Source organism: Bufo bufo, chromosome 1, assembly GCF_905171765.1.
Source record: "Bufo bufo chromosome 1, aBufBuf1.1, whole genome shotgun sequence".
In the NCBI taxonomy this organism is placed as follows: domain Eukaryota; kingdom Metazoa; phylum Chordata; class Amphibia; order Anura; family Bufonidae; genus Bufo; species Bufo bufo.
This window is the reverse complement of record NC_053389.1, coordinates 146,950,471-146,972,682: the sequence shown is the minus strand read 5'-3', so window position 1 is coordinate 146,972,682 and position 22,212 is coordinate 146,950,471. Positions and strand designations below refer to the sequence as shown.

Below are 22,212 nucleotides of genomic sequence, written 5' to 3'. Positions count from 1 at the left end.
AAAAGGTGGCTACTTTGAAGAACCTAGAATATGACATATTTTCAGTTGTTTCACACTTGTTTGTTATGTATATAATTCCACATGTGTTAATTCATAATTTTGATGCCTTCATAGTCATGAAAATAAAGAAAACTCTTTGAATGAGAAGGTGTGTCCAAACTTTTGGTCTGTACTGTACACTCACCTAAAGAATTATTAGGAACACCTGTTCTATTTCTCATTAATGCATTTATCTAGTCAACCAATCACATGGCAGTTGCTTCAATGCATTTAGGGGGGTGGTCCTGGTCAAGACAATCTTCTGAACTCCAAACTGAATGTCAGAATGGGAAAGAAAGGTGATTTAAGCAATTTTGAGCGTGGCATGGTTGTTGGTGCCAGACGGGCCGGTCTGAGTATTTCACAATCTGCTCAGTTACTGGGATTGTCACGCACAACCATTTCTAGGGTTTACAAAGAATGGTGTGAAAAGGGAAAAACGTCCAGTATGCGGCAGTCCTGTGGGCGAAAATGCCTTGTGGATGCTAGAGGTCAGAGGAGAATGGGCCGACTGATTCAAGCTGATAGAAGAGCAACGTTGACTGAAATAACCACTCGTTACAACCGAGGTATGCAGCAAAGCATTTGTGAAGCCACAACACGCACAACCTTGAGGCGGATGGGCTACAACAGCAGAAGACCCCACCGGGTACCACTCATCTCCACTACAAATAGGAAAATGAGGCTACAATTTGCACGAGCTCACCAAAATTGGACTGTTGAAGACTGGAAAAATGTTGCCTGGTCTGATGAGTCTCGATTTCTGTTGAGACATTCAAATGGTAGAGTCCGAATTTGGTGTAAACAGAATGAGAACATGTATCCATCCTCTGATGGCTACTTCCAGCAGGATAATGCACCATGTCACCAAGCTCGAATCATTTCAAATTGGTTTCTTGAACAAGACAATGAGTTCACTGGACTAAAATGGCCCCCACAGTCACCAGATCTCAACCTAATAGAGCATCTTTGGGATGTGGTGGAACGGGAGCTTCGTGCCCTGGATGTGCATCCCTCAAATCTCCATCAACAGCAAGATGCTATCCTATCAATATGGGCCAACATTTCTAAAGAATGCTATCAGCACCTTGTTGAATCAATGCCACATAGAATTAAGGCATTTCTGAAGGCAAAAGGGGGTCCAACACCGTATTAGTATGGTGTTCCTAATAATTCTTTAGGTGAGTGTATATCCCAGCCATACATATCAGATTTTAATCCAAAGTGAGAACATACCTTTGGATCTCAGTTAGGAGAAATAACTTATCCATCACTGATCTGCTTGTAAATTACTAACATACACTGTCTTTAAATCCTCAGCTTAAATCTAAAGGGACAGTGGTGGCTCATTTCTGTGGAACGGAGTCTACAGATACTGAGAAAGCCCCAGAAAATGGCTCCTTCTACTCCCTGGATAACACAATGGCTGTGACTTTCAGAAGTGACTTCTCCAATGAGAAAGAGTTTAATGGCTTTGAGGCTTTCTACGTGGCTGAAGGTAATGAGAAACCACCTAAATCAATGGCTAATAATATTGATGTTGAAAGGTCATTGAAGGGGTAGAGAACGCTAATGCAAGACACTTGCTAATGTATTATGATTGTCCTTATTCCTTTCTTTGCTGACTTGATTCATTTTTCCATCACATTATACACTGGTCATTTCCATGGTTACGACCACCCTGCAATCCATCAGTGGTGGTCGTGCTTGCACATTTCAGGAAAAAGCACCAGCCTCTGTGATGGCTAGGACTATGGGAGTGCGCAAAGGGTTGCGCTTTTTCCAAAAGTGTGCAAGCACAGCCGTCACTGATGGATTGCAGGGTGGTCGTAATCATGGAAACTAGCAGTGTATAATGTGATAGAAAACTGAATCAAGCCAGCAAAGGAGGCAATATGGACAATCACAATACATTAAGTAAGTGCCTTGTATTAACATTCTCTACATGATAAATGCCATTTGCCAAAGTGAGACAACCCCTTTAATACCAAAATTTGAAATCCAGACCCCCCCCCCCCCCCCCCCCATTCACAAACTGGAAGCCCCAGGATCCACAGGTTCAAGGTTATAGGTTCTAGTCCCCATACTGTTGAGTGAAATAGTTTACAATTTGCACCTAGATCAAATTTATATAAGGCTACTTTCACACATGCATTTTACATTCTGGTTTTGAGATCCAGCAGAGGATCTCCAAACCGTGGGCAAAATGCTTTTGTTTTGTCCCGATTCATTGTCAATTGGGACAAAACAGAACAAACCAGATCAGGATACATCCGTTCTGGGTTGTTCAGTTTTTTGACCAGACACAAAACTGCTGCAAGCTGCAGTTTTGTGTCCGGTCAAAAAACTGAACAAACTGGACCTGGCATGAAAATCAATGTAAGTCAATGGTGCCGGATAGGTTTCGCACCCATTGACTTATAATGATTTTCATGCCCTTTCCAGTTTTTTCAGTCTCGCAGACTGGACACAAAACTGCAGCTTGCAGTGGTTTTAATCCGTTTTTTTCGGTAATGAAAAAAGTGGATCTGGCACCCATTGAGTTACAATGATTTTAATGATGGATCCGGTTTGTTCAGTTTCTATTTAATACAACTGGATCCCAACAACACGGATGCATCCGTATGTATTAAATGAAACAGAAGTGTTTTTTTCAGGTTTCAAGATCCTGTGCCGGACCTCAAAACCTGAATAAAAACACTGGTTTTAAAGTAGCCTAAAATGTTAAACTGGTTGTGTAGAATTAAAAACATGGCTGCTCTCTTTTATTGCAGCTCACCTCCACTGAATTGAATGGAGCTGAGGTCCAATAGCACACATAACCTGTGGACAGGTCTCAATATAGCTCATACTTGCCAACTCCTCAGAAAAATAGGACATGTCCCATCCTATGCGGTGCAGCTGCACAGCCTGGAAGAACATGGAAAGGCTTCTGTGTGCTTCTAGGTCCGTGGAGCTGGACCACAAAAGTATGACATGCCCTACTTTGGACGCATCTTGTGATCGCGGACCCACTGACATTGGGTCCACACTGCGATGTGAGGTGCGCATGGCCGCAGCCAGTGCTTTGGGGATCCGCGGTTTGCAGGTCCACAAAATGGATACGGCTGTGATACGGTTGTGTGAATGGGGCCTTATCTGCAGTAATACATGAGTAGTACCTCAGATAGAGTCCAAATAGTGGTAACTATTTTTTATTTTCCTACTGCTACCTGTTCTCCCACAGAACTGCTGTGTTGTGCTAACATAATGGAGAGGACTCTTGTGCAGGATGCACAGCAGTCCTGACAATGTATTTCAGCACAACTCTGAGGTGATCTGGGTTCCTTTTCTGCAGTGTATTACTGCAGTTAATAGTCAAAAATCATGGAGAAAAAAAATTGCCTTTAATGAAGGTGACTCAAGGCTGGAGAGATGTCCAAAGTAATGTTTGATTGTATAGAACATACAAAGGTAGCATCGCTCACCTAAAAAACGACTCCCAGAAGCACGGATGCAGCCTGGATCAGCTGCTACTTTGTAAGGGTCCATTCACACGTCTGTAAGTGTTTTGCGGATCCGCAAATTGTGGATCCGCAAATTGCGGATCCGCAAAACACGGACACCTGCAATGTGCGATCCGCAATTTGCGGATCCGCACATAACAGACACTATAGAAAATGCCTTTACTGGTCCGCAATTGCGGACAAGAATAGGACATGTTCTATTTTTTTCAGGAACGAAATTGCGGATCCCGAAAAAACGGAACCCGAAAAAACAGATGCGGATCCCGAAAATGCGGATGCGGATCCAGGAAATGTGGATTTGCATCCGTTCCAGCCCCATTGAAAGTGAATGGGTCCGCAAATTGCGGAACGAATGCGGACCCAAATTACGGACGTGTGAATGGACCCTAATATGAAGAAAAAAACGGAAAGGTCCAGCTTCTAAAATCCAATTTCTTTATTCCAGCGGTTAATTTTTTTTCCATACACAGGACAGTAATACACAGTCTACGCGTTTCGGACTCACAGATTACAGTCCTTACTCATGACAAATGTGCTCTATGAATGCCACTCCATATAAACCCCCCTAACTCCCATCAAACATCGGGAGGCTAAGCAGGCTCACCTGGAGTAGGCGGTTGGACATTCACCACACTCATTAACCCTTCACCTACAGAAAAAAAAAAAACATGTACAATAAAAGATATTTTTTTTCTTTATGACAAAAAATGGCAATTGTTAGGGGTAACTCTCATTAATATTGCAAAATCAAATTCTATCTCCTATTTAGACTCCTTGGGACACAGGTGCCTAATTCATGCATCCAAAAAGTTTCTCTATTCAAGAGTTTTTTTCTATGATCTCCCCCTCTCACTGGTGGAGTAACCCTTTCAATCCCCTGAACACGTAAGCTGGAGGTATTCCCCTGACGCTTTACCGCAAAGTGGAAGCTCACTGCGGAAACATTTCTTGTCATATGATGTTGTGTATATGAAATATGTTTTCGTACTCGTGTTTTTATCGCATTTGATGTACATCCCTCATATTGCAAGTTACAGGCTATACATGTGACCAGATAAATCGCAAATTGTGAATTGCAATTCAAGCATGACTTGATATTATGTGTGTTCCCATTTGCTGTAGAGCAGAACGTTCTGCTCATTTACATATGGGAACAACAAATGCATTTATTCTGACCACATTTATAGCTGCCAATATATTTCAACCAGGTGGGCTCTGTAGGGGATTTCGAACAGTTACGTCTTGCCCTTGTAAGCTCCCCTTTTGGTATATTCTGCACAATATGTCTCCTTTCTATATGTCGCTGTACAGACCTGTGCGTTTTCCACATCCCCCATTAATTTGAGGTCTAGAAACAAAATTTTCTCAGAATCAAAATGCAAGCTAAAAGAAAGGGACCTGCAGCACCTATTTATATAGTGTTTGAAATCTAGTATATCCTGACAATTATCCGACCAGACTAATAACAAGTCATCAATTTACCTTCCATACCATTGTATAGCATGGAAGTAAGGGTTAGAATCAGTAAACAGAAATTGTTTTTCCCACCACGCCATATAGATGTTCGCTATAGGCGGGGAAAATTTTGCTCCCATCGATACTCCGGAGATCTGAAGGTAAAAAAGGTTATTAAACATTAAAAAAAAAAAAAAAATTATGTTTAATAAACTTTTTTACCTTCAGATCTCCGGAGCCCCATTGAAGTGAATGGGACCGCATCCGAGCCGCCAAAACGGCGTCTCGGATGCGGACCCAAACAACGGTCGTGTGCATGAGGCCTAACACTGACTTCCATGCTATACAATGGTATGGAAGGTACATTGATGACTTGTTATTAGTCTGATCGGATAATTGTCAGGATATACTAGATTTCAAACACTATATAAATTGGTGCTGCAGGTCCCTTTCTTTTAGCTTGCATTTTGATTCTGAGACCATTTTGTTTCTAGACTTCAAATTAATGGGGGATGTGGAAAACGCACGGTCTGTACAGCGACATATAGAAAGGAGATATATTGTGCAGAATATACCAAAAGGAGAGCTTACAAGGGCAAGACGTAACTGTTCGAATGATAAAACCCTTCTATTGGAGGCGCAAAATATAAAAAAGCGATTGTGCCTTAAAAAATATACTGCACAATCTGTACAAAGGGCTATTGACCAGACATCTACCCTGGATAGGCATTCACTTATTTTCCCTAGTGATACAGCAAATTTAAAACAGAATAAGCGCCATCCATGGGCATTTAAACAAGAACAAGTCACGTTCACCACGCAGTACAGTGAGGAGTATCAGGATATACGTGAAATAATAAGACGTCATTTAACTGTTTTGAATTTTGACAGGGATTGGGGTGAGATAGTATCAGATGGCATCAGGTATGTTGCACGGAGAGCACCTAATTTAGGTCAACTACTGAGCCCCAGTCTGTTTTCGGACAAATCCCCTACAGAGTCCACCTGGTTGAAATATATTGGCAGCTATAAATGTGGTCAGAATAAATGCATTTGTTGTTCCCATATCTAAATGAGCAGAACGTTTTGCTCTATAGCAAATGGGAACACACATAATATCAAGTCATACTTGAATTGCAATTCACAATTTGCGATTTATCTGGTCACATGTATAGCCTGTAACTTGCAATATGAGGGATGTACATCAAATGCGATAAAAACACGAGTACGAAAACATATTTCAGATACACAACATCATATGACAAGAAATGTTTCTGCCGTGAGCTTCCACTTTGCGGTAAAGCGTCAGGGGAATACCTCCAGCTTACGTGTTCAGGGAATTGAAAGGGTTACTCCACCAGTGAGAGGGGGAGATCATAGAAAAAAACTCTTGAATAGAGAAACTTTTTGGATGCATGAATTAGGCACCTGTGTCCCAAGGGGTCTAAATAAGAGATAGAATTAGATTTTGCAATATTAATGAGAGTTACCCCCTAACAATTGCCATTTTTTGTCATAAAGAAAAAAAAATATTTTATTGTACTTTTTTTTTTTTCTGTAGGTGAAGGGTTAATGAGTGTGGTGAATGTCCAACTACTCCAGGTGAGCCTGCTTAGCCTCCCGATGTTTGATGGGAGTTAGGGGGGTTTATATGGAGTGGCATTTGTAGAGCACATTTGTCATGAGTAAGGACTGTAATCTGTGAGTCCGAAACGCGTAGACTGTGTATTACTGTCCTGTGTATGGAAAAAAAATTAACCGCTGGAATAAAGAAATTGGATTTTAGAAGCTGGACCTTTCCGTTTTTTCTTCATAATGTTTGATTGTGGATGAAAAATTTGGAAAATAAATTAACATTTAAATGATTTTCTATAGATATTGATGAGTGTGAAAAACAAGATGAAGACACAGAGGTATGTGACCACTTCTGCCACAATCACATTGGAGGACATTATTGCAGTTGCCGACCTGGCTTCAAATTGCACACAGACAAAAAAACCTGCATTGGTAAGCGTGTGGATAAATGTCTTAAGACTTAAATGTAGAAACATTATGGAAACAAGAATAAGTTAGGTTGGATCCTATAATTAAAATGATGTTATATGAAATGAGCAGGTAGATAACATAAAATATATGCCTAAGCCACCAATGTGGCCTCCAGTCCAACAGCAACTCTTTCAGACCAACAGGCAGAATTAAAATATTTGACTTCATCCTTTGGAAGTGTAAGAGCTTCCAACAGGTCTAATAAAGTCAAACAAGACATCGTGCCCAATGAGAAAGTGATAGTTACATGGAGCTTATTAGAGTCTTCATAATGGTCTTAAAAAATGTTAAGTGTTAGGCCTCTTTCACACGGGCATTGCGGGAAAATGTGCGGGTGCGTTGCGGGAACACTCGCGATTTTTCCGCGCGAGTGCAAAACATTGTAATGCGTTTTGCACTCGCGTGAGAAAAATCACGCATGTTTGGTACCCAAACCCAGACTTCTTCACAGAAGTTCGGGCTTGGGTTAGGTGTTGTGTAGATGTTATTATTTTCCCTTATAACATGGTTATAAGGGAAAATAATAGCATTCTGAATAGGTGGTCAATTGAGGGTTAAAAAAATAAATAAAAATTAACTCACCTTCTCCTCTTGTTCGCGTAGTTCCCGGTCTCTTCTTTACTTCTTTAATGATGAGCTGTGGGCTAAAGGACCTTTGGTGACGTCAGATCACATGCTCCAATCACATGGTACATCACCGTGGTGATGGACCATGTGATTGGAGCATGTGATCTGACGTTACCACAGGTCTTATCCGATAGTTCATCTTTTAAGAAGTAAAGAAGAGACCGGGAACTACGCGAACAAGAGGAGAAGGTGAGTTAATTTTTTTATTTTTTTTTAACCCTCAATTGACCACCTATTCAGAATGCTATTATTTTCCCTTATAACCATGTTATAAGGGAAAATAATACAGTGAATAGACTGTCACCTAGCAAACATGCGTGAAAATCGCACCGCATCCGCACTTGCTTGTGGATGCTTGCGATTTTCACGCAACCCCATTCACTTCTATAGGGCCTGCGTTGCGTGATTATAGAGCATGCTGCGATTTTCACGCAACGCATAAGTGATGCGTGAAAATCACCGCTCATATGAACAGCCCCATAGAAATGAATGGGTCGGTATTCAGTGCGGGTGCAATGCGTTCACCTCACGCATCGCATCCGCGCGGAATACTCGCCCGTGTGAAAGGGGCCTTAAGCTGGTCATATTTTTTAAGATAACTGTCGGACAAATGACAGCTATCTCTCCCCACTGCTCCACACATGCACTCTTGGCTCACGTGTGTGATTTAAATGAGAAGAAAGTTGCTGCTACACACATCTAGCACGTGTTGGAAGAGAGTAGGCAAAGTGTTGCTGTGAGAGCATGCGGTGGCAGTGTCTCGGCCTTCTGGGTGATTGCCGTGACATGGTTGCCACGCATGCTGTTGCCGGTGGTAACATGTTGCTTAGTTTGCTTGTGTGTGTACTTCCCCTTTAAGTGGCTTCCTTCCCTTGTCTGGTGTTGGAAGCGTTAACTCCCTTCCTAGTGTTTTGTGAACACTGGGTTTATGTGTGTGTGGGTGTGGCTGCTTGGAGCTATTTAGGCTAGGCTTGTTGCATGGAGGTTAGTGGTGCTCTAGCCTTGCTTTGGGCTGGAAGCTATGCTCCTTTCTGTGACTATTCCATCTGTCCAGTGAGGGCCACCCTTGTGGTCATACTGTCACGGTGGGGAGTGAGGGAAACCCCCCACCATCCAATGTAAGAAGGATAATGGTAGCAACTAGGCCAGGACACCGGGATCAGGGAGCAGGACACCTCCTATTGCATCCCTAATCCTCTCCCTAACTCCTAACCGTATGTGCGGACCCTGATGGTGGGACGGCTCATACCCTGAAAATCCCCCACTTAGGAGCAGGGGAGAGACGACCTGTTCATCCACAACACAGAGGAACAGGAGTCTCTAAAGGCCTAGAAGCAGGGAGAGGGGAACACATACAGCATAAGGAGATGGCAGGTAAGCAAAACCAATAACACACTTACCTGCCACAGACACACTGACTGGAGCCTGTGCACTAGTGCTGCAATAACATGAGACAGGGGAAAGTCTAGTAAACATGCTGACACCAAACACCATCAGACATGTAACACCAAACTAGACATACGAACACCCTGACCATAACCCACTCCATACAGATAAGGACAGGAAGGGAAGGAGACACCGGGATAACATTGAACATCTATGACCACAAGCAGGGCTGGTGCAACCATATAGGCGAACTAGGCATTCGCCTAGGGCGCTGGCCTGCTGGGGGCGCCCTGGTGGGCTCCCCCTGACTGGGGCTGCAGCCCTGGGCGAGCGGCTCTTGAGCAGCCCCAGCGCCGTTACAGGGGGGCCAGGAGGTGGAGGTCCTTCTTAAATATGGCAGAGCAGGCATCTGCTTACCCTGATGGCAGGTGCCTGCTCTGCCAGTAAATTACCGGAGGAGAGGAGGCGGGCGGCAAGGGAGGCTGCTCTAGCGGTTCCCCACTCCTCCCTCGTGTGCCCTCTGTGATGCCGGAATATGACGTCATTCCGGCCCCGGCATACTAAATGGTGCGCTGGAGGACTCAGGAGCTGCACCACACTGGACCCCAGGGAGGTGAGTGTTTAAGTGTTTGACTGAGTGAGTGTCTGACTGTGTATTTATGTGAGTGAGTGCATGTATGTCTGTCTTTCTGTCAGTAAATGTATGTGTCTGTCATTGAGTGTCTGTGTGTGTATGTCAGTGAGTGAGTGTATGTTAGTGAGTGTGGATGTCTGTCGGTCAGTAAGTGTATGTGTATGTTTGTCAGTGAGTATATGTGTGTGTTTGTCTGCCAGTGAGTGAGTGTCTGTCAGTGAGTTTCTGTGTGTGTTTCAGTGGGTAGGTGTATGTCTTTCAGTGAGTGTCTGTCAGTGAGTAAGTGTGTATCTGTCTGTCAGTGAGTTTCTGTGTACGTCATTCAGTGAGTGTCTGAGTGTGTGTCTGTCTGTCAGTGTCTGTCTGTCAGTGTCTGTCTGTCAGTGAGTAAGTGACATGAGGAGGCGGCAAAATGGATCTTTGCCTAGGGCGGCAAAAATCCTAGCACCAGCCCTGACCACAAGGGTGGCCCTCACTGGAAAGATGGTAAAGCCAGGAGCAGAGAACCACCAGCATACACCAAGGCTGGAAGAACTCAGAGCTTCAGGCATCCAGCAGAGGTTAAATAGCCCAAGCAGCCACACACAAATAAACCCAGTGTTCACAAAACACTAGGAAGGGAGTTAACCCTTCCAACACCAGACAAGGGAAAGAAGCCACTTAAAGGGGAAGTGCACACACAAGCAAACTTAAGCAACATGTTACCACCGGCAACAGCATGCGTGGCAACCATGTCACGGCAATCACCCAGAAGGCCGAGACACTGCCACCGCATGCTCTCACAGCAACATGTTGCCGCGGGCAACTGCAAGTGTGGCAACAGTGTCACAGCGCAAACCAAAGGCCGTGACACATACAGTACATCCAATATGTCCAGATGTACATACTCCTTTACTGTTAAAAAAAAAAAAAAGGCCATTTAGGGTTACAGATCACACCCCTGAACATTGTTATTTTTCTGTCTAGGTTTTATTAGCATCTACAGGGGCATATTGGCCATAGAACTTACAGGGAAATTCCCTGGTGGGCCAATGCCCAGGGGGCCACCTAGGCCCTCCTTATGGCAGGCCAGTGGAAGTTTTTGGGGTTGTATTTTGTGCTGCTGCAGTATTTTGTGATGGACTGTGGTATTTGGCTCTTCTGGGGTGGTATAATCTGCCACAATATGGTACTGCTGGCCCTGCCTTCCATCAATTTGGACACAACTACAAAACGGGGTCACTTTTAGTATATTTTCCAGGGCCACTTTAAATTCAGTCCGCTCCTGATGACCTCCCATCTGCATGTCTAATTGGAATATCTGTGATTTTATACATCAATTAAAAGTTATGGCTTAGATTTACCTTTCATATGTCTTATAGAGCAGTAAAATCCCTTCGAAGAAGGAAGAAATTGTCAGAACTGATGTCAAATTTTTCAAACCTTCAATAGAGAACCGCAAACAAACAAATGGTCCAGCTAAGCTCATTGCCACAGAAGCTTCACAGATGCAAGGAACAACCCAGGGGCAGGGCATGAGAGCAATACATCCAAGTCCAAAAATATAATCCAGCATGAATGGAAGGTCCAAATAAAATCCAATCTTTATTAGAACTTCTTTAAAATACATCTAGCACCAACAAAGAATAGCAAAGAAGCTTATGCATTTTCAGATGATTAATCCTTAACAGGAATTTGGTTACTACCTATTACTAGCTGTATGCATGTTGGGAATAGCACATCCATGCAGCTAATAATAGGCAATATTAAACTAATTGCACAGATGTCTGATATGTCTACTTGCACTCCCAAAATGGCCGCTGAAGGAATGTCTCTATTCACTTAAACTGGGGACGGACTTCTCATATGCTAGTTCACCTGTCTGTCCCTACTGTAAGTGCACAGAGGCCACTGATGGAAGAGATCCTCCATGAGCAGCAGATGATTTATGCACTTCCCAACTGCTCACTGTAAATTTACGGTGGAAGTCAGGTATCTAAATATCTCACGAGCACAGCGGGTGCCATAGCTGACACCGGAGTCTAATGTACGCGATTGAATATAACATTGATCACACACATTTAACCCCTCAAATGCTGTGGTCAAATGTGACCATGGCATCTGGGAGCTCAAAAACTGGGCCATGCAACGGCTCCTCCTAGTTGGGATCAGGGGAGTCGGATAGTGTGTGGCAACCTTGATCCTCCTGAATGATCTGAGGCTGCAGCAGATAAGTTCCTAGGGAGACCCTGCCTGTGACAGGGCTCCATAGGAACATAATGAAATGCTCAGACTCCAATGCTAATGCATTAGAGTCTATAAGAGAAACAATCTAATGATTGCTTGTTAAAGTTCCCTAGGGGAATTATTAAAAAGTGTAAAAAAAAATTAAAAATTTTTTTTAATATAAAATTTCAAATGACTCCCCCATTTCCCCAAAATGAAAAAAATAAACTAAAAAAACATCATAGGCATTGCGAGTTAAAAAAAACTCTGTACTATTAAAGTATATAAAAATATTTATCCCATATGGCGAATGGCGTAATGGAAAAAAACATCACAATTGCTGTTTTGCCAATTTTTTTGTCACTTCACCTCCCACAAATTTTTTTAAATAAAAAGTGATGAAAAAGTTTTACGCACTCCGAAATCGTATCAATAAAAACTACACATCATCCTACAAAAAAATTAGCTCACACAGCTCCGGAGTTGTAAAAGTAAAAAAGTATAATGTGTGTAATCATCCTGACCCGGAGAATGAAAGTAACAGGTCTGTTTTACCGCATAGGAAACACTGCAAAAACAAAACGCATAAAACTGTGGCGGAATTGTGTTGTTTTTTTTGTGTTGATCGCGAATATTCTAATCGCGAATTTTATCACGAATATTGTCACTTCGAGAATTCGCGAATATCTAGAATATAGTTCTATATCTTCGTAATCGCGAATATTCAAAACTTTCTTCATCAGTACCCATGATTCCTCACTGCTTCTTGCTTGAGGGCCAATGAGAAGGCTGCAATATCTTTGACTTTAAGAGTAGTGTTGAGCGGGAATTTTCGTATTGTGAATTTTCCGATTGCCTATTTTCGGAATCAAGAAAATAATGACTGGAGATCACGAATTCTCGAATATATGATGAATATTCGCCAAATATCGTGAATTCGAATATTGCCCCTGCCGCTCATCACTGCTTTTTTTTTTTACTCCACCCCATTTAAAAATGTTCTCCAGCATCCCACTACATTATATGCAACTGTAAATGTTGCCATTAGAAAGTACAACCAGTCCAGCAAAAAATAAATCCTCATACGGCTAATAAAAAAGTTATGGCTCAGTGAAGGCTGGAGGTTAAAAAATGAAAAATGTCCTTGACCTGAATGGGTTAATAATACCCATTACTAGCTCCATGTATATGCTGTTCCCAGCACATATGCAGTTAGTAATAGATCGTGGCCAATCCATTTAATCATAGTTATCTACTAATAAAAAATCACATTCCATTTAAAATCAATGCATTGTCATAGAAACTCCCCTTCAGTTCTTTCATTGGTTACACAAAAAAGGCAATTAGTTAATCACACAGATCACATTAGCCCTCTATGTTATAGAGAGGAAACTCATAATAGATTAACATATGAATAAATCAATAATGATAAAATAAATATTTTGAAGATTTAACACTGTAGGCTGTATTGTTCCGACAATAAAAATTCAAAATGTCTCTCTATCCAGGAGCCTCCATCTATGATCCTCTTTATGTAACAACTTATAAACCTTCTTACTACCTGAGAAACAAAAACTTGTGGTATTCCCTGTGTGCATTTCCTTAAAATGGCACAATAACACGGATTCATTGTTCGCTTTGGGATTTTTAATGTTGGGAGAATAGCGTCTGATCCTGATGCACCCTATATATTGTTTCCTTCAAATATTGCAGGAGGCCAAATGCACACATTAGAAGGATTACAGTAGAAGAATCCCTTCATTTTGTACTATTCATCTGTGTCAGAAATTATCACCCCCTGATAAAAATAGACATACTTTACATTTCCTATGGCCTCATCCATAATACCCTTGACAAGATAACTATGTACTTTTATGTCTGGGGTTTCCAAAAATATACAGAAAGATAGTAAAGACCACAGAGTGGGAGCCCTTCTGGCTGAAAAACACAGCCCTGGTGCAGGAATCACTCTTAGCTTTTTATTAGGTGGCAACAGTCCAGTGACCCAGTAGATCACTGCTAAAGGGGTTAATAATTACTGGTTTGGGTTAATGTACATTGCATGCTTTGAATGTGATTATAAGAGCTGAATATGGGAACACAGCTTAGTTATTGTTTTCTACCCTGTAAAGAGGAGGCTGAGCCATGGAGTCTGGAGTTAGCAGCCAAGCTAAAAGGACGTTGCTTTCTGTATGTCTTGTGAGAGGTCTACTCCAGGAGGCATACTATTCCTGGAAGTTGCTAAGAACTAATTAAAGCTTCTGAGAGAAAGAGAACAAATATTCACTGACTGCTTAGGACCATATGGCTAGCAAAGATAACACACATTTATGGTTTTGGACTTTGTTGCTTGTGGACAGGGTATATTGCTGTGGGGCCCATCACACATTTGAGATGGATTGACCAATTGATCTAAGATCTGCACCCAGTGTGGATTGAAGTGTTAAGGACAACAGATTTGCACACTTGTGGTTATTTGGAGAGATAGAAAAGTGTATTCAGACTACCATACACCCTGCTTTCCTATATACAGCCTTGGAAAGATTTTGTGTGTAATTTGGAAAGACTGAACTTAACCTTTTAAGTGTCTGTAAAATGCCTCTTGCACCTAACATCCCCAGGAAAGAGACTGTTGTTGTTTCACTTAAACTGGGCCTGGTTATTGACAACTACCATTCCCATTCTCTTCCTAGCACTCTTCCTCTGTGTTGCTGCCACCACGAAACATATTCCCTCACAATCCACTTAATTTCTCAGTATTTAAGACTAGGTTTGCCACCATTCCAAACAGAAAATACCAGCCAAGTTTATGTGGGTAGAAAGGGTGTGTGGTTTTGGGGTGTGGCATAACATGAGGTGTTTTTTTACACCAATGATTTGATCATATTTTGACCCACTGTCCCTCCTGTCCCTTAAGGGTTTAGTGTGAGCACCCCCCCAATCTTCACAAGCCTATGGCTGGCTACCCTGGGGTACTTCCCTTTGGGAAGATGCCTGAGCAATAGGTTTATCTAGCTTACTAGTTTCTCTGAATGTATGCTGTTTCGTTTGTCTGCAAATGAACCGACCTCTGCCCATTACCTGACTGTGATCCTCTCTGCCTGACCTGTGCCAGATTACAGTATTGACCCTCTGCTGACTGCCCTGACCTCAGATATGTTTCACAGATTTGCACATACTCTGCCTGCCCTGACCTCGGCCTCTCTCTGATTGTTCGGTGCTCTGCACAAGTTTCTCTGGCCCTTTGGATCAGCCGTCAACCACAAAGGGACTACTCTGAGACATAGTCGCCTGGTGGCTCCGCTGCAGCACATTCTAGATCCCTGCATAGAGGTTAAAGGGTTAAAACTAGGTGCTGCCATGATAAAAGGCTTAGGATTAGGCCAAAGTTAAACCTGACTGTTCATGCTGTGGTTCAAAACCCACTGCCCATAACAAATAGCACAGCATTCTGTGCTTTCTTGTCTGGTAAAATGGTGTGTTTTCTAATGTAAACCAGTTCCTATTATAATCAGTGGGGTCTGTCAGGTAGGGTTAGGACAGGAGAAGCTCTTCTTCTGTCTCTCTAGCCTGTCAGCACCTCCCCCACTTCTCCTCCCTCCTTGATGCTGACTGGTAAGCGGGGGGATATTCAGAAGTAAGGTCTAAAGGTAATACCTTTCATTCCCAATCCAATTTCTAAGAGATATTTCTCGGGTTGTATGACAGCTAGCACTGTGATCCTGGTCCTCCCTCCATTCCACCCCCAGTTCCAGTACCTTGCCCAGGTCACAGTCTGCACTATCTTCTCGCCTGTAATGTAATTAACTATCCCCCAGTCCCTAGTTTAAACACTCCTCCAATCTTGTAGCCATCTTCTCCCCCAATATAGTTGCACCTTCCCCATTGAGGTGCAGCCCATCCCTACGATACAGTCTGTAGCCGACAGAGAAGTTGGCCAAGTTCTCCATGAACCCAAACCCCTCCTTCCTACACCAGTTCTTGAGCCATTTGCTAACCTCCCTAATCTCTCCCTGACTTTTTGGTGTGGCTCATGGTACAGGTGGAAGTTCAGAAAATACTAACTTTGAGGTCGTTACCTTGTGACCTAAGCCCCTGAAAAAATCATTTTTAAGAACCCTCCACCTACCTCTAACTTTGTCATTGGTTCCAATTCTTGGCCAGCCACTCCCAGTAATCTATCAACCCAATTCACAATATGTCGAACTCATCTGTTTTTTGTAATTTATTTTGTGCCATTAAATTCATTGTAATTACAAAAAACGTATATATTTGCTTTTATCCTTTAGGAAAAAAACATACATTGTGTTAGGCCTCATGCACACGACAGTATTTTTTCACGGTCTACAAAACAGGGTTCCGTTGTTCCGTGATGCGTTTCTGGTTTTTTTTCCGTGTGTCTTCCTTGATTTTTGGAGGATCACCAGACATGAAAAGTGATAAAAAAATCTAAGTCAAGTTTGCCTTGAAAATGATAGGAAAAAAACTGACACGGATCACGGACGCAGATGACAATCTTGTGTGCCTCCGTGTTTTTTCACGGACAAGTCATATTTTTTTCACGGACTGGAAACACCGATCACGGACGCGCATGACAAACGCTGCATTTTCCGAGTTTTCAACAGACCCATTGAAAGTCAATGGGTCCGCAAGAAAATCACGGAAAACGGAACAATGGACACGGAACAAAACAATGGTCGTGTGCATGAGGCCTTAAGGACAGAGGCTGTGGACCCACTGTGGCAGATAACTGGCTTGGCTTTGGCTAAACCAACTTCGCTGCAGGGAACTAACCAGGCCACTACATCCTAGAGTAGTCTCAGTGTAAATGGCAGCTGACCAACGAGGATCAGAGACAACAGTGCAAGGCCCCAAGGGATAAGACAATATATTTAGCCAGGAGACGGGCTGAGGTCAAGGCAGGAACTACTGGTGTATTGAAGTCCAAAGTATGGACAGGCCTTAGTAAGGGAATCTGAAAACGGCCGAAGGTCAGGGCAGGCGGCTAGAAGTCAGAGTTGGTTGTGAGGCTGGAGTTTGATGCACAGAATAAAGCATCTTTGCTGTTAACCAGAGACTAGATAACCTAACCTCATGCAAGAAGTGAGAGGGCAGAGCAGCATTCATAGCAGAAGCTGATTACGTGGTGATCGCAGTGACGTCAGCGCAGGTCCTGCTGAATGAACATAGAAGATGATGCCGGGTGCGCGAACAACAGGATGAGGTGAGTACATATTTTTTTTTAACCCCTCAAGCCACATTTTAGTAAGCATTCTGTATTAAGAATGCTATTATTTTCCCTAATAACCATGTTATAAGGGAAAATAATACAGTAAATTGACTTTTATCAACTTACTTACATCATCTCCTAGCAACCATGCTTGAAAATCGCACCGCATCCGCACTTGCTTGCGGATGCTTGCGATTTTCACGCAGACCCATTAATTTCTATGGGGCCCGCGTTGCGTAAAAAAATGCAGAATATAGAACATGCTGCGATTTTCACGCAACGCATGCGTTCACCTCATAAATCAATATAATTCTATGTGACCCCCGGCAGCGCTGGGAGGTCAGGCCGGGAGCTGCGTTGCAGACTCGCTGCTGGAGGAACGCTCGTCTGCAAGGGGCCTAAACGTTTTGGGGCCGATATATATGTAAAGCATCATAGAACAAAGCTCATGAAAAGTGACACATTTTGGATTTTTTATTTGGGAACAAGACAGCCTAAAGGGTTAAATCTACAACAGATTGAATTTATACTTATTGATTACTGCAGATGATCTATTGTGTGTCCATGCTATAAAAGGCTACTTTCACACTAGCGTTGTTTTAATCCGGCGTTCAATTCCGACACCGGAACTGCCCGCCGGATCCGGAAAAACGTGTGAAAACGGATTACATTTGAATCCTGATCAGGATTTTGATCACAATGAAAAAATGCATTGGAAAAAACGGATCCGCCATTTATGGACTTTAACTTTTTTTTCACATTTTTCGGGCTTAACATGCAAAAGCCGGATCCGTTTTGACTGAACACACAGTGCCAGATCCGGCGTTAATGCAAGTCAATGGGAAAAAGGCCTGATCCGGCGTTCAGTCAAAGTGTTCAGGCTTTTTGGCCGGAGGTAAAAATACTGCATGCTACGTTTTTCTGAAAAGCCTGATCAGTCAAAAAGACTGAACTGAAGACATCCTGATGCATCCTGAAGGACTGACTCTCCATTCAGAATGCATGGGGATAAAACTGATCAGTTCTTTTCCGGATTTGAGCCCCTAGGACGGAACTCAGCGCCGGAAAAGAAAAACGCTAGTGTGAAAGTAGCCTAACATAAAGGGTTAATGTGATCTGTGTGATTACCTAATTTTCGTTTTTCTGTAGCCTGGAGGCAAGTCTATATGACCACATATTGCTTTTAAATAGAATGTGAATTGTAATGGCAGATAACTATGATTACGGATTAAACATCCAAAATGCATAAGCATATTCTGCAATTCAGTGTTCAAGCTGGATGTATTTTTAAGATATTTTAATAAAGGCTGGATTTTATTTAAAACTTCCACTCTTCCTTTTACATTTTTGAACTTCAATAGACAACCATCCCAATACGTGGAAAGCATGATTCAGAATCATGGGATCACATATTTTATCTTTGCGATTATATAACTAATATATGTAATAAAATATCTGATAATAGCTTGCATATTTAATTGGCTGCTGCCTAATAAATAGTTTAAATACCTCTTTCAGACTCAAAACCACTGTTGTATCATAAAGCCTGTGGCAGGAATACTATCTTGTTGGTTATGCCAGAAAGGTCTTACCATTTGGATATTTGTGACCATTTTTAGTATTTCCCCCATGTTATGTGGCCAGGATATGCTATAATATTGCATTACGTGGGTGCCCAACCTCTGAGACCACTGCAGACCCTAAGAATGGAGGAACTGAGGTATCTTCTGCAGTGGAGCTCCTGGCCACCAACTCCATTCAAGGTGGCAAGACTGTGAATAGGCCACATAGTTTAACCTCCATGATTAGAAAGTGATGTCTTAGCACAGCAATGTGCCATCACTTACTAAGGTGTGAAAACCTTTTTAAATCATATGTTGATATTTTCTAAGTGAATGAGCTGATATATATTTTTCGATCATTTAATGTAAGTCTGTATACATACAAATTACAGTATGTTATAGAAAAAATAAGTCAGTTATTCCACCAAAATAGCTAGGTTTGAATAAAAAATCATGTATGGATAACCTAGGGATTGGAGCTCTAATATAATGATAACTACAGAGATAACTCCCCCAACTAACTCAAAACAGGTACCTTTCCTTATGCACCACTCCGTTTAGCAGAAACTAAGGCTACCCCTAGGTACCAAAGCACATCACAAAGCACAATAGCCTTGGCTGCAAAGGTCCCAGGTTGTGTCTGTGGATTAAGGTGACAGAAAACAAGTGAGAGTTTGCAGGTTGCAGACCTAACTAGATGATAAAAGGAAAGCAGAAGGAATAATAAAGAAAGCTGAAATGCATAAACAGGAGAGTACAGATATAGTCAAATGAGCAGACCAGAGTTGAAGTCCAAACCTGGAGAGTACAGATATAGCCAAATCAGTACATGAGAAGTTAATCAGTAGTCAATGCACAGAGTGTTAACAGAGGCTTAACAAGCAGGTCTTGAGTTTAGGTGCAAGGCTCCGAAACACAAACAAGAGCAAAACATCATACACAATGACAGACAACACATCGACTTAGTGTCAGTGCCTGCTTTAAAACTCCCACCTACACCTCAGGTTGGACACTGAGCCAGAGCTCTGTGCCCCAAGTCTCTGATCTGCCACACAGTCAGAACTTGAATAGGAACAGACGTGCACAGACCAGTGCGGTGGCTGCTGATTTGAGCGGCAGACATCGCTGGATCGAGGTCAGGTAAACAAATTGTACAGACTATTTATGTGCTACTGCCTCCTTAGCAGTGGCGGATCCAGAGCCTGGTTTCGGGAGGGGCACTTTCAGATTATTTTCTGTCCGCCGCCACAAAACAATGGTGCTTATAGAACAGACTACACAGTGTATGCTATATGTGTATAAAAAACATATTTCACATGAAAACTTACAATTACTTGACTTGGCCCTTGGGGATCTCGGACACTTTGGCCAGGGGCTCGGTGTAGCTCGGTGTTTTATCCTAATAGGAAAGATTTCATAATAAGGATTTGGAGAAGGGGCAGAGGAATAGCAGAGCAGGGAGAGGCTGGTGCTGCTACTAGGGGGTCATACCATGGGGGAGTAATAAAGCCCACCATAATGCCCCCCCAGTAGAAATAATTCTCCTTATAATGTGACAGTGCAAAAAATACCCCCTTTTAATGCCCCCAGGTGAGCTAATGTCCCCATAGTGCCCCCATAATGTGCCAGTATAAAATACCCCTATATTGTGCCCCCAGTAAATGCCCCCATAGTGCTCCACACCCTCCTTCCTCCTAGTGCCCCCCATAATGTACCAGTATAAAATGCTCAAGTAGATGCCCTCAGTGTCCCCCATAATTTGCAAGTATAAAATACCCCTTCTTAGTGCCCCCAGTAGATGACCCCATAGTACTCCTCTCCCCCTTCCCCATAGTACCCACCATAATGTGTCCCAGTATAAAATTGTACTGTACAGAGCGCCCCATATAAAATACCCCTTCTTTGTGGCCTCAGTAGGTGCCAGTAATAACAGCCCCCCATGTGCCAGTAATAACAGCCTCCCATGTGCCAGTAATAACAGCCCCCCCTTGTGCCAGCAATAACAGCCCCCCCTTGTGCCAGTAATAACAGCCCCCCCTTGTGCCAGTAGTAACAGCCCCCCATGTGCCAGTAATAGCCCCCCATGTGCCAGTAATAACAGCCCCCATGTGCCAGTAATAGCCCCCCATGTGCCAGTAATAACAGCCCCATGTCCCAGTAATAACAGCCCCCCATGTGCCAGTAATAACAGCCCCCCATGTGCCAGTAATAGCCCCCCATGTGCCAGTAATAACAGCCCCCCATGTGCCAGTAATAACAGCCCCCCATGTGCCAGTAATAACAGCCCCCCATGTGCCAGTAATAACAGCCCCCCATGTGCCAGTAATAACAGCCCCCCATGTGCCAGTAATAACAGCCCCCCATGTGCCAGTAATAACAGCCCCCCATGTGCCAGTAATAACAGCCCCCCATGTCCCAGTAATAACAGCCCCCCATGTGCCAGTAATAACAGCCCCCCATGTGCCAGTAATAACAGCCCCCCATGTGCCAGTAATAACAGCCCCATGTCCCAGTAATAACAGCCCCCCATGTGCCAGTAATAACAGCCCCCCATGTGCCAGTAATAACAGCCCCCCATGTGCCAGTAATAACAGCCTCCCATGTGCCAGTAATAACAGCCCCCCCATGTGCCAGTAATAACAGCCCCCCATGTGCCAGTAATAACAGCCCCCCATGTGCCAGTAATAACAGCCCCCCATGTGCCAGTAATAACAGCCCCCATGTGCCAGTAATACCAGCCCCCCATGTGCCAGTAATAACAGCCCCCCATGTGCCAGTAATAACAGCCCCCCCGTGCCAGTAATAACAGTCCCCCCTGTGCCAGTAATAACAGTCCCCCCCTGTGCCAGTAATAACAGTCCCCCCCTGTGCCAGTAATAACAGCCCCCCCGTGCCAGTAATAACAGCCCCCCCGTGCCAGTAATAACAGCCCCCATGTGCCAGCAATAACAGCCCCCCCTTGTGCCAGTAGTAACAGCCCCCCGTGCCAGTAATAACTGCCCCCCCGTGCCAGTAATAACAGCCCCCCCTTGTGCCAGTAGTAACAGCCCCCCGTGCCAGTAATAACAGCCCCCCCGTGCCAGTAATAACAGCCCCCCCCTTGTGCCAGTAGTAACAGCCCCCTGTGCCAGTAGTAACAGCCCCCCATGTGCCAGTAATAACAGCCCCCCATGTGCCAGTAATAACAGCCCCCCCGTGCCAGTAATAACAGTCCCCCCCTGTGCCAGTAATAACAGTCCCCCCCCCCTGTGCCAGTAATAACAGTCCCCCCCCCCTGTGCCAGTAATAGCAGCCACCCCGTGCCAGTAATAACAGCCCCCCTTGTGCCAGTAGTAACAGCCCCCCGTGCCAGTAATAACAGCCCCCCCCCCCCCCCGTGCCAGTAATAACAGCCCCCCATGTGCCAGTAAAAGTATTGTATATATAAAAAAAAAAAAAAAAAAAAATGCAACTACCAGCATGCCCTCATAGTTCGTGGCTGTCAACAGTTTTGCAACAGTTGGAGAGCCATAGGTTGGGAAA

General features: G+C 43.4%; 1 protein-coding gene across 2 annotated transcripts in view; it reads left to right on the top strand.

Annotated features, from left to right (window-relative positions):
* The window catches only part of MASP2 (MBL associated serine protease 2), a 92,693-nt gene that overhangs the window by 21,004 nt on the left and 49,477 nt on the right, over nucleotides 1–22,212 (top strand). The window contains exons 3-5 of one of the 2 annotated variants that reach the window (XM_040430255.1): nucleotides 1,360–1,537; nucleotides 6,876–7,007; nucleotides 11,055–11,488. In XM_040430255.1, coding sequence (XP_040286189.1) covers nucleotides 1,360–1,537; nucleotides 6,876–7,007; nucleotides 11,055–11,062 — 318 coding nt within the window. In that variant the 3' untranslated portion in view covers nucleotides 11,063–11,488. Of the gene's footprint in view, nucleotides 1–1,359; nucleotides 1,538–6,875; nucleotides 7,008–11,054; nucleotides 11,489–22,212 lie in introns of those variants that run through there. The other variant, XM_040430248.1, reaches the window with a different exon arrangement.